Below are 12,670 nucleotides of genomic sequence, written 5' to 3' on the forward strand. Positions count from 1 at the left end.
AAATGAATTATGAACAAAATAAATGGATTTTTTTTTTTAATTAGAATTATTAGTGTTTGCTGTTGGCCATGAAGCACATGTGCTGTTGCTCAAGTGTTGGACTCAGCAGTGTTTCTGTCTCACTGCTTCCAGTGCAAAGTCACACAGCAGTCATAATGTAACACACACACACACACACACACACACACACACACACACACACACACACAAATCCAGATGCATGCATGTACACATACACAGCAATATATTGGCAAGACAAATTCATAAATTTCCTAGAAGCACTGTGGAGTAAATATTACATAACCTAACACATGCCAGTTGAGAAAGTTCCAGCTAAATTGCACACAGATGTCCTATATATAAGGCCTTAAAGCATTTTTTCTTATGTCTTTCATTGCCTTTTCAGTACAAACCTGTTGCGTTTGCTGTGCGTGCAAATTACACCTACACTCCTGCAGACGATGATAATGTGCCCATGCCTGGACATGGTGTGACCTTTGAGGCCAAAGACTTCCTGCATGTTAAAGAGGTGAGGGCGACATGGATAGTGCATCTTGCATAGGGAATAGCTGTATTACTTACAAACAAAGGTATTTACCAAAAACTGGCTTCTAAGATCATCTCGGGTTACGTAAATAACGATGATTCAATTAATTGAGTGTTCAGGGCTCAATTTCCAAACTTGACTTTTGTAATCATTAAAAGTCGTCTAAAATGTATTAGCTATTTTTCATTATAAAAATGAAGGAAATAGATTATTAAAATTGATGAGAACGGTGAGAAAGATGTTGTTATTGTCTCCAAGTCCAAGTGTCCAAGTCCATGTATATCCACTCTTCCCTCTACAGAAGTTTAACAATGAGTGGTGGATTGGTCGGCCAGTGAAGGAGGGTGGTGAGGTGGGCTTCATCCCTAGCCCTGTGAACTTGGAGACCATTCTGATCAGACGAGAAGTGCAAGCCCGCAAGGCTGCCAAGGCGCTAGCCAAGTACAAAGCCATCTCTTTCTGTCTAATCCTAACCCTAACCCCCAACCACACCACTGCAGCAAGTGCTGCCACCTGAAATCACCAGTGCAGTTATCATTCTTTTCTGATTTTGTCTATCAGTCACTTTGACCTGACTGCGACACGGTTTCTTCAAATGTATCTACTGTTGTTTTGCGACTTGTATATCCATCCAGCCATTTTCATTGCAATGGTAGTAGTCGGTGGCAGTGGTCATTGGAGCCAGATCATTAGTGAGTGCTGATGGCTAGCATGACATTAGTGAGTGCTGATGGCTAGCATGACTAATGCTAATATCTGTCGTTGTGCGTGCAGTAAATTAGCTGCGGCGGCGGCCACAGGGGACACATCAAAGAAACCTCCCCCTCCTCCTCCGGGTAAGTTGCCACATCCTCAAACACAGTCTGTTTAAGAAAGAGGTCAGAAATCCTCCACGACTCTAGGCAACAGATTAAATGTAATGTCATCACTAAAGAATTAGCCAACGTTTGATTAGACCATACCTGTAACACCTTTTAGTTCTTTGGCATAACTTCCAGGTCACTGAACCAAGCCTGCTGATGAAACTGTTGTTTCCTTAAAGGGGGAAAACAACAACTTTATGACTATCAAAGCCCTCAACAGGCCCTGAGTCTGTGTGTGTGTGTTTGTGTAGAAGTTGGTTTAGAGGGCTGTGAGCCTGAGCCGGGAGACTGCGAGCCTCGAGCCCTGGCCCACACTGCTAGGGTCAGTCCCACCCCAGTCCCGTCCCCCTTAGGCAAAGACAAAAGAGGGGCCTTCCTTAAGAAGGTAAAGGTGACAACCGAGCATGCTCCTCCCAGACTCTGTCCTCGGCCAAACTGCCTCCATACCTGCAGCTTTCACGCGGTTCTTTGGGGCTCCCGCTCCCTCTTTTTCTCTCTCTTTCAAACTCTTGGCAGGTCTGTCTGTCTTAATCTACTTTTCTCTTTCTGTTCCTTTTCTTGTTCTTTCTTTCTTTCTTTCTTTCTTTCTTTCTCTATCCATCTGCTGTATCTATTATTTTGCACACTGTGCATGAATGAGAAGTTAGGCATCACATGATCATTTCGCTAGCCTGCATGCCTTCACTGAATCTATCTTTTTCGCCTCTCCACCACAAACAGTCCAGCAGGTGAAGAAGAAGTCGGTAAGTTTGTGTTTGTGTGTAATAAATACACGTCCAGGTCATTTGTGTTTTTGTGTGAATAAATACATGTCCATGTCTTTTAAAACTGATGCCATCAGTGCAGCCATTGGCAGTGCCAACTGTCATCCTCTGTCTGTCACTGTACATAGCCCGCCCCATACCAGATAAGTAGCCTAGTTGTTATTGGTTCATAGGTTTTTGGTGACTCTGATGTTGGCTCCAATGGGAGAATTACCGGGGCAGTCTAAAGGGGTAGGCCAACGTTGAGAAAGTGTACCACCTATGTGAGGGTCTGAGGCTAATAGATAACCACCTAGATTTAACATTCCATTGACCTCCATTAATATTTCCGTCATTTACCAGATGAGTTACTGTGTTTCAGTCTGTTGTGCAACGTCAGGTCAGCTGAGATGAGAATCGCTCCGGTGTCAGCCAGGCTAATAGAAACACTAAAGAATACCGAAATGTATAAACACCTTACTCACTGACACATAATGGACACATTAATTTTGCATTATAATACAGATGTCTGACAGTGCCAAGCTAACAATCCCCTACAACTTGCTTAAAGGGCTATAAGCAATTACATAAATCCAATATTTCACTTTGCATGTTAAATCTTTATTGGTTTTCGGCATGCTTGTGTGTTGCTCTTTCATTTTTATTTGCTCCCACCAGCTATATTGTTGTGATGTGATCTGTTGTGTAATAACCACTAATATTTTCATTCAGTTCCTCGTTGCTGTGACTGTGATGTATGACCTCTTATTTCTAAAGCTGTGTTTACAGTGCTCTCAGTAGCACATAATAATTGATTTCCTCTGTAATATAGGGGGAGCAATTGGCTGCATATGATGTTGTGCCTTCCATGCGTCCTGTAGTTCTTATGGGCCCCTCACTGAAGGGTTATGAGGTAAGGTATCCATAAACTGCCATTCACAAGCTTTTTCCTTCCAAAAGCAGTCATGTTTTTATTTTGTAAACCTTCATACATAAATTCATTTTGCAGGTGACAGACATGATGCAAAAAGCTCTGTTTGACTTCCTGAAACATCGCTTTGAAGGGAGGTGAGGAGTTGGTTTTATTCATCCTCGTGGAAACTGCTGTATTATGTTGTACATTTATACTGGACCTTTACTATAATTGAAAGCATGACAACACTTCATATTAATTGTCCTGTAATTTATACTATGTAAGCCTGTTAATAAATGATGTGATGTTTTATTTTCAAAATATGTGTTTTAAGTATGCAAGTTTACTAATCAAAATATTGTTACAGTATGGTAATGTTTACGACTAATAAAAATGTAATGTACCAAGTGCGTTAATGTTATTAATATGCAGAACTTAAATTACAAGAATGGTATTGTGGCATATGTTAGTTAAAATGAGATGTCTTTGATTCCCTGGTCTCAGGATATCCATAACTCGGGTGACCGCTGACATCGCCCTTGCTAAACGTTCAATACTCAACAACCCAGGCAAACATGGCCTGATAGATCGCTCCAACACACGCTCAAGTTTAGGTAAGGTTTGATTTTCTATGGCCTTTCGCTGCCCAGCAGCAGTTTCTTAACTCACCTGAGAAATACATTCACTACAGCACCATGAGTCCCTGTGAAGTCAATTTGCAGCAGGGACTGTGCTGAATCCTACAACCATCCTGTATGTCACTGTCCTGGTTGTCTACTGTTTCCCAGTTTGTCTTTTCTTTAAAATATTTCTTTGGACCATAGGGTCAGTAAGTAAGGAACGAGTCAGGGAATTCCAAGGTTTTTTGTAAGCATGAAATTCCAATTTGCAGATGTCAGTAGATAAACCTTGTTACTGGACTCCTGAAGGCACTGCACTACATATGGTCTTCATTCAGTGAAATGACTGTGCTAATGAAAATGTGCTAATGTGAGGAATAACTATGTGGCGGCATTCCTCTGTCTACACAGAGGTAGTGAAAGAGGCTGATAAAATGCTGACACTAAATGCATTCATTTCACATGAATGCTGTGAGTGTAGCACAAGAAAAATATCTGATAGAATCATAATGGACTATTGACGCTATCAATATGTGTCATTCCACAATGCATCATAGCTTCAAATGTGTATCTTATCATTTACACACTGCCCACTTGGAGTCCAAAGTGATGGTCAATTTTTACTTCAAATGACATCTGAAATGACAACATTAGAAACGCCTCACATTAAGATTCTGTTTTCACATTCATATGCCATACATGACACTTTCATATGGGATACCTATGAATGAGTACTTCTGAATGTGTCCACACACACATAGGCTGACAAATGATAGATATCAAACATAGAAACATTGGCAGTATTCATTTGTCATTCATGTGGTGGTGTATTACACTTGAAGGTGTTGTGTATGGTTTCATTAGATTAGATTGAATGTGGTATGGAGTCTCAGTGTAAATGCAATCTATTTATTTTTATGATTTCTAAACTTAACCATGGACCATAATTGGTGTCAGGTTCATGGGACCTTGTTGAATAACATGACTTTGCACTGATTGCTCCCCAACACATGATATATAAGAAAGCGCCAACAACAGCATTTTTACTGTATGGCTGGAAACAGCTAACCTATAAAATACACACATAAAATTGTAAGGGGGGGAAATAGGAATTATTGCACACATTATATTATGATACATTTATATTTAAAAGCTGTAGGAATGTAATTGTAATTTTAGCTGTAGGAATTTTTTTTAATTATAAAATAACAGCAATCAAGGCAGAGTTATGCAGAACATGACGGCATGACACACTTTATATTATGTAAGCCAGTCATGTTGTCTAAATCAGGATGTTTAAGTGTGGAAGGTGCTTCTGCTTACAGTGGGCAGTTGTGCAGATACACTCACCCACACATACACACAGCTCAGTCCCTCTCCTCACACCAGCCCGTGTGAGGCTGTGTGGTGGCAGGGATCTGATTGTTCTGGTTCTTTCCACTCTGTCCCTGGCATTGCTCTCTTGCTCCAGACAACGCTGGTACGTATCTTGCATTACAGTAACAGTAGTAGACTGTCTGTGTGCCCCTAAACCCATCGCTGACTGAGTCGAGCCTCCTTTACTCCTCCAGTACCTCCATCACCCAGAAACCTTTCGGTGACTGCTGCTAGATAAAACATATGGGCTTTGGCTTGCCATCATTTTGTAATCCTCAGATTTTAGCCACTTGTCAGTGTTTCTCATGTATTCACTTCTCACTGAATACAAGCCAATGTTCTCTATGTTTGACAGAGTGGGAATCTAGTGAGGTCTTGTGAGTATGCTAAGAGTGTGCTGGTGAATAGTAGGATCATGATTTCTATGTTTATCCCCCTGAACATTTTTATATCTGTACATTTAGAAGCAGAGCATTTAGCGTGACTTATAAATCCAAAGTGAACTTATATTAAAAAAACATGCTGCTAAACCAAAAACTCATTAATAATATAAGTTATGTCTGACAAATCTATCATGTAATGATGTTTATAAGCTCAAACATAATAAGGTATTGCATGCTACCTCAGGGCTCAAGCCACAGTAGTAGGATTCCATTGGAACGCCATCCACAGGAAGTTATATGTGGGGCCAGATACAGTACGTATGATGAAGGGCCACTCCCACCAGGAATAATAACTATAAAGACAACCCTAACTAAAACGACACGAGCGCCCACACTGACCAACAATAAGGAAAGTCTCTCCTCATGTTGATGAATGTGATGGATTCGAATTGGCTGTCAGCTTTTTATCACTCTGAAAGCGACCCACAATGATATTGTTGTTCATAGCATCATTGTTATAGTATGCAGCAAGGGCATCATTATTCAAATGAACTGGAGCAATATTTAAAACTATTGTTGTTGCTGTTATCATTATAGTTATCGTGCCTGGTGTAAACAGCCCTTAAAGGGAGACTATTGTTATTGATGTAAATCGAGTAACACCTCACTGAGATGGCGCACTGCAGTTAGGATGGGAAGAGAGAGAGAGAGAGAGGGGGAGTGCTGTGATGGGCCTGTCCCCACATCCCCTGTTGTTGCTCATGCAGCCCAGATCCAGGGAGAGGTGGAGAGGATCTTTGAGCTGGCTCGCAGCCTGCAGCTGGTGGTGCTGGACGCGGACACTATCAACCACCCCATCCAGCTCAGCAAGACTTCCCTGGCTCCCATTTTGGTCTATGTGAAGATCTCCTCGCCTAAGGTAGGAGTTAGGCATCTATTTATAGTCCTTCTGGTGTTTACATTTTACCATTGGTCATTTTGCAGACACTTATATCCTAATTGACTGTCATAGTTGTACATATATCATTTATAGTGTAGTGGTTAAGGAGCTGAGCTGGCGTGCAGTAGTCTGAAAGTTGTGGGTTCAATTCCTAGCTTCCACTGTTGTGCCCTTGAGCAAGGCCCCTAACCCCAAGTTGCTCCAGGGACAATGTAATCCCTTGTAATATAGTTGACATATGTAAGTCACTTTGGACAACAGTGTCTGCTAAATGAATAAATGTAAATGTATCATTCATGTTCTTATCAGCTTGTGTTCTTCCTGGGCATCAAGCCCATAAGCGGGCTGTTAGCACAATTCTCAGTTGTGCCATAAGAACAAAAATAATTGCAAGAGTGTACAGTTTATCATCTCATGTCTGTCAATGTCTGTCTGTGGTCAATATACCCTCCCCCCTCTCTCTCTCTTTATTGCTCAGGTTCTGACAAGATTGATCAAGACCAGGGGGAAATCTCAGACCAAACACCTGAATGTCCAGATGGTGGCAGCTGACAAACTGGCCCAGTGTCCAAATGTAAGACAGCACCTGTTGTCTTTTCAATGTGAAATGTCCTTGCCAGGTCACTGTGTCCTTCTCTTCCTCTGAATATGGCAACATGCTCTCTGATACAATATGAGCAACACCTTTTTCATGAAGAACTGTAGTCCTTAGTTTGGCACTTTGAGTCCTCAGTTCCTTATTCTTTTTAGTCCTATTTTCTTTTTGTTAGCAGTAGCCTTTCTCATATGGGGTTGATTAGAAAAGCAGTGGATGTTGATAATATTGTTGTTTGGAGTGTTGGAGCTTCCAAAGTGACATTATCATTCTGTACACTAACCCAAACACAAACACATATCCTCATCACATCTCTCTCTCTCTCTCTCTCTCTCTCATCTCTCTCACACACACACACACACACACACACACACACATGCACACACGATTACACAAACTGCAGGAGATATTTGACGTCATCTTGGATGAGAACCAGCTGTCTGACGCCTGTGAGCACATAGCGGACTACCTTGAGTCGTACTGGAGGGCCACCCATCCCCCAGAGATGGAGCCTGCCAACCCCATGCTGGAGAAGCTGGCGGAGAACACCCTCCCCATCAGCCCAGCAAAGGTACTAGTAGTACTCACAATCCACAGCCCACTGGCACGCTCCCCACGGTGCACTTACTGCCTATACCAATGCACCATCACCACCACCATGGCCATGGCAAGAAGCCTTTTGGCTTATGACATCTCTCAACATTTCCAATTTTTTCCCCCGCTTTTGTTTAAAATAATCATCAGTTTGTTGTGTAATCGTGAAGATGAAAAACAAAAGGAGGCAAATACAGCAGGACTTCAAAACTGCCAGAGAATGTCAGAGAATGGACAAATTAGAGATTTCCTGTTGTAGTATCATGCCTCAGTTTTACAGAGCTATGCGAGCTTGCGTGTCAAGAGCCAGGCATTTTCAGGCTCTTGCATGAAACATATTATGTAACACCCAGTAGCTACAGTACAGTGATTCAACCTACATCAATGTAATTATTTACCCATTTCAACCTACATCAGTGTAATTATTTACCCATTTCAACCTACATCAGTGTAATTATTTACCCATTTTCTTTTTCCCACCCCCTGTCCATGTTACAGAGACGTGGAATGCGTGGATTAGTTTCTTTAGTTTCAGTGCTTACGCCGCTACAAGCCAGAAAACAATTACAATCTTCTGCTGAAAACATTTCTGATAAATGAATTAAGCTTCCATAGTTCCTCTTTGTTGCAGCGTTTATGTTTAATGACATTTCAAGTAGAACCGCTTGAATTTTGCGTGTTTGTAGACAAACTAACTTTCTACCGACAGGGCAGTGTAGATTCTAAGTGTGACTGTAGTTAGCACTGCATGGCATTTCCACTTCCTCCTCTGTCCCTAGGTGCTTTGTAGATGGCTGATTGTATCATAGCGATATTTCAAGTTATACCATCATTTTGTGTTTTCTCGCATTTTCCATCTGTCCCAACACCACATCTCACTAACATCGTCATGGAAATGCCTGAGAAGCCATGAGGTAACAGCAGCTCGGGTGAGTGAGTTGTAGTGACGGGCCACTAGGACACAATAGAGACCTGTGGCCAGCTGTGGAAGACTAGGAGCGTTTGTGTAGTGCTATGTGGGTTTTTTTTTTCCGGACTGTCTTTTGCCGTTCATTCTGGCATTAGTGGTGGTTTTGTGCAGTAGCACTGGTGTTAGCTAGCTGTAGCACTGTGTTTCAATGTTGATGGCAGAAAGAAAAACTCAGAAAGAATGTTACATTTTATACTGTATGTAACAAAAAACACACACAACATACACATCAGACCAAAGTAATGCTTTGAATTGGTTACTCCAGCAGTAGCAGCAGCCACTTGTATTTCTTGAGGCAAAGTCTTACCATGGCTACCCATATTTCCTGTCCATGGTAATGACTGGTGTCTGGTGTACGTGTATGTTACAGGACAACAAGGACGTCCTCAGTAGTGTTCATAGAGTCATGTAATGAAGTGTGTAAACTGACCTCTCATTGCAGCAGTAAATTCCGTTCTGTTAAGGACCACAAAACTGAAACCAGTGACTAGACTGAACCTTCTAAAACAAGGTCACTTGTGACTCCTTGGTCTGATGTGTTCTTTAACGCAGCAACAACCATGTTATAATCTACAACTTGTTGCATGCAAGGTATGTTTTGTCAGAAGGCATTCACTCAATGACATTTTGTTCTATGTGTGTTAATATGGGTGTTTTTGAGAGTTTAACTGTATGTGTGTGTGTAAGTGTGTGCGAGAGGTTAAGAGATAGGGAGAATGTGAGACAGAGAGAAGGAGATAAGTATTTGTCTTTGTTATGGGGATTGCGTTTGAAATGTTAAATTGTCTTAATCACAGGAAGAGCCCAAAAGTAAGAAAATGGTTGCCACCAAGCGGAAAGGATCCCAAGAGAACAGTCCTGACCAGCCACCCCCGGAACCACGAGAGGAGGAAGAGGAGGAGAGGCTGGACGAGGAGGAGGAGGACGACGAGCAGAGGCCGCTGAGAGGCGAGTCCAAGCGGCCTCAGCACGTCCACCATCACCACCACCACCGCCACCGCGCCGCCGGCACCGCTGCGGCCAGGCCTGAGCACCATAACCATCAGGCCCCGCAGCCGCTGGACGTAGAGCTGCTGCCGGGCCGCGAGTCCGTCTACTCCGAGTCGCGCCGGCGCTGCGTCCTCCTGGAGGAGGACGACGAGCCGGCCGGCGAGGTGTACCACAACACGGTCAGCCACAGGGACCACAACCACCACCACCACAACCACCAACACCACCGGCAGCACCACCACCACCACCACCGGGCCAGCGGTGGCGCCAGCGAAGCCCTGGTGATGGAGGACCACCACTACCAGGGCCGGGACTACGAGCTGGAGCACAACGAGCGCAACAGGCAGCACCGGCAGCACCCGAGCCAGCTCCGCTCACAGCACGAACACCACCACAGCCACCACAACCACTACCACTACCCGGGGAGGGACGGGGGCCGAGACAGGGACAGGGAGGTCAGGCGCGGAGACGCTGGGGAGTGGTCCAGAGAGATGTACATTCAACAGTGAGCGCAGCTGCATTTGCACAAAACTTTTGCTCTCAGGTTGGAGACTCGCATTTCCTCTCCCTCTTCCTTTGTTTTGTTTTGTTTCTCCTCATCCTCTTCTTCTCGTCTGTCTTGCTGTTTGTCAAGGTTTCATTCTACTGGTCAGGGGACAAAGGAGTTCTGACCCTACATTGTGCCAGTGTTTATGGATGTCACAGGATTTATGCTATGGAAACAAAGTCAGTCATTGAATGCTGTTGGAACATTATAGCCTAGTATAATCTGCAATAATCAGTGCAATTTCATTTCTACTGTTCTTACAAATCTATCAAATCAATTAAATAATTAGATCTGGTTTAGTATATCAAGCAGGAGTTGGGTAAGACATAAACCATCCACATATCAGAGATACAAAGGGATCACTATTGTAGTGCTCAAACATTGTCTCAACATTAAAACAGTGAATTCACCTCGGCTCACCTCAGACACTGATCCCTGAGCACAATTTGACTGATCAAGACTGCTGCAGCAAGTCCATTTTTTGATTTATAGGAATGATTAATGAATATTATTGGCTCTTGGTATTACAAAAAAATGACTATAGCTCTTGGCACTCATACACAGAAGTATCAAGTCTGAAATCATATAAATGGAAAGATTTGTAACGTTGCAGCCAAAAAGTATTTTACTGTATGTATTTCATCAACCATGCAGAAGAGGGTGCCTCATTGACCAAGTCCCCTTGGTCAGGTGCCAGTGACACGAAAACAAGATGTGATGTGATGACAGTGCCCTCTTGAGGGAGTACTGGTTTGTTGGCTTAGACTTGGGACTGAAAAATGTGTTTCTTCCATTAGACTTAGTTCTCCATTTTCTTTCATGTGAGCCAAACTCTCCACTCAATAGTTTTGAACTGTTCTGTATTGAAAACAAAGTAAATTAATGCACATGAAGGTGTGTTAGCTCTTACTGTATGCCATTGCATATATTATGCATTATGAATGCACACCACAATAGTAATATCATTGATTTGTATTAGACAAATGAAGAACACGCGTTGATTATGCTGTGTAACATTTAGTGCAGTGTTTAGCTTTCATAACGTCTGTTTTATATTTAACTTAATTTTAGCAATGGGTAATTCAAACTACCCAGTGTGCACGGAAGTGGTATTGATGCTTCAGTATACTAATGCAAACATCAACTCAAATGTTCACTTTTATTTTCATGATGATTCTGTTAGTGATGTGGCAATGTTTGCCTGTTGAGCTACCCTTAACACTATCCTTTAAAGCACCTATGCACGCAAAAGATCACATCAGCTACAGTGTCCAATGTCTCAGTATTGTCTCTAACTAATAACACGAAGAATGTGGGTGTGTGAGTGTAGTCATGTCAAGAATTTGATGTTCTATTGTGCCCTTTGTGTAATACCAAAAAGTATGTGCACGAGCCATTTACAAATCACATGGCAGGAAATAACATGGCTTGATCTACAGTAGCCTACCTTTCATTTTGGTCAAGACCACCCCTCTACACTCATAGTGTGGTTATAACAGACATAAAAGTGTGTGCTTCTGCAAATATGTTAATTTGCAATAGGTTTATTGTATGCCACAAATTTCCTCAAATAATGTTGAGCCCAGGTTCATTATTTATTTATTTATATTTGTGCCATTCAAAGTTAAAATAAATCCATTATGCACTGTTTATTAATGCCATTATTGCATTAATTGCATTCTGTCACAACACATTCAAATGTTGAAACGGATCTAATCACTCATGATGATTAATGACAGATGACTGTGTTTTCATGTTCACCTCATACTGTAGCAAGCATCCTAGCAACTGTGTTTCCATTTTAATCACAGTAAGACACTAGTACTGAAACTGATCTATGTAACTAACAAATGTGTGTGTGTACATGTATATATGTACACACACACACAAACATACACACACAACTATGTTGTTTGAGAGCTTCCTACTTTTATACAGGAAGAGTTCAAGCACTGGAACATGTACTATATGTATTAGGCTGTTATTTGGGAGCATGATTCCTATTTTTTTTAATCACATGGACACTGTGTTTAATCCTCTATGCATAAATTTGTGACAATATAGCTTGAATCCTATTTCTATGCATTTGTATATATGTCATAAATGCCTTTGTAGATATGGAAATCAGAGTGAGCACTGAAAGCACCTGTCTTAACTCCAAAACCAGAGGTATTTTCATTTATTCAGCAAGTATTGGAGAAGGAGAAAGTTCCGGATTAAATGTCTTTTAATGTACAATGCTGGCATGTGTTTTACTATGGAATAGTGTCTGTCTTTATTACCAATGCAAAAATGAAAGGTCTGTATATTTTTTCCACCGATTTTATGGTTGCTTTATGTAACAGATTTATTTTCCCTATAAAGCAACATTTCCAGAGTTTCAGTCACAACATGAGATTACTTTTGTTTGCAATTGCTTTTTTCATTGTGTGAGGATTGTGAATGGAAGACAGATTTAATGGAATCAGAGATCTACTTCATGAGACATCTCATTCCTTTCAACTCTCCTGTAGCCTATGTCAGGGCGCTTACGGATGTCCTCACCTCTCTACCTCAAGCTCTGCTGGGCTTTGAGTAGGTTACTCGAC

At 41.9% G+C, this 12,670-nt stretch overlaps 1 protein-coding gene across 6 annotated transcripts in view; it reads left to right on the forward strand.

Annotated features, from left to right (window-relative positions):
- cacnb2b (calcium channel, voltage-dependent, beta 2b) overlaps positions 1-12,320 on the forward strand; it is a 29,593-nt gene extending 17,273 nt beyond the window's left edge. For 3 of the 6 annotated variants that reach the window (XM_048251821.1, XM_048251841.1, XM_048251850.1), the window contains exons 3-14: positions 407-529; positions 849-988; positions 1,322-1,383; positions 1,662-1,795; positions 2,986-3,066; positions 3,163-3,221; positions 3,571-3,680; positions 5,158-5,166; positions 6,214-6,365; positions 6,865-6,960; positions 7,385-7,552; positions 9,343-12,320. In XM_048251821.1, coding sequence (XP_048107778.1) covers positions 407-529; positions 849-988; positions 1,322-1,383; positions 1,662-1,795; positions 2,986-3,066; positions 3,163-3,221; positions 3,571-3,680; positions 5,158-5,166; positions 6,214-6,365; positions 6,865-6,960; positions 7,385-7,552; positions 9,343-10,044 — 1,836 coding nt within the window. In that variant the 3' untranslated portion in view covers positions 10,045-12,320. Of the gene's footprint in view, positions 1-406; positions 530-848; positions 989-1,321; positions 1,384-1,661; positions 1,796-2,130; positions 2,154-2,985; positions 3,067-3,162; positions 3,222-3,570; positions 3,681-5,157; positions 5,167-6,213; positions 6,366-6,864; positions 6,961-7,384; positions 7,553-9,342 lie in introns of all 6 variants that reach the window. The other 3 variants (XM_048251861.1, XM_048251831.1, XM_048251869.1) reach the window with 3 other exon arrangements.
- The last annotated feature ends 350 nt before the right edge of the window (positions 12,321-12,670 follow it).

The sequence above is a fragment of the Alosa alosa genome, chromosome 1 (genome assembly GCF_017589495.1).
Source record: "Alosa alosa isolate M-15738 ecotype Scorff River chromosome 1, AALO_Geno_1.1, whole genome shotgun sequence".
NCBI lineage: Eukaryota > Metazoa > Chordata > Actinopteri > Clupeiformes > Clupeidae > Alosa > Alosa alosa.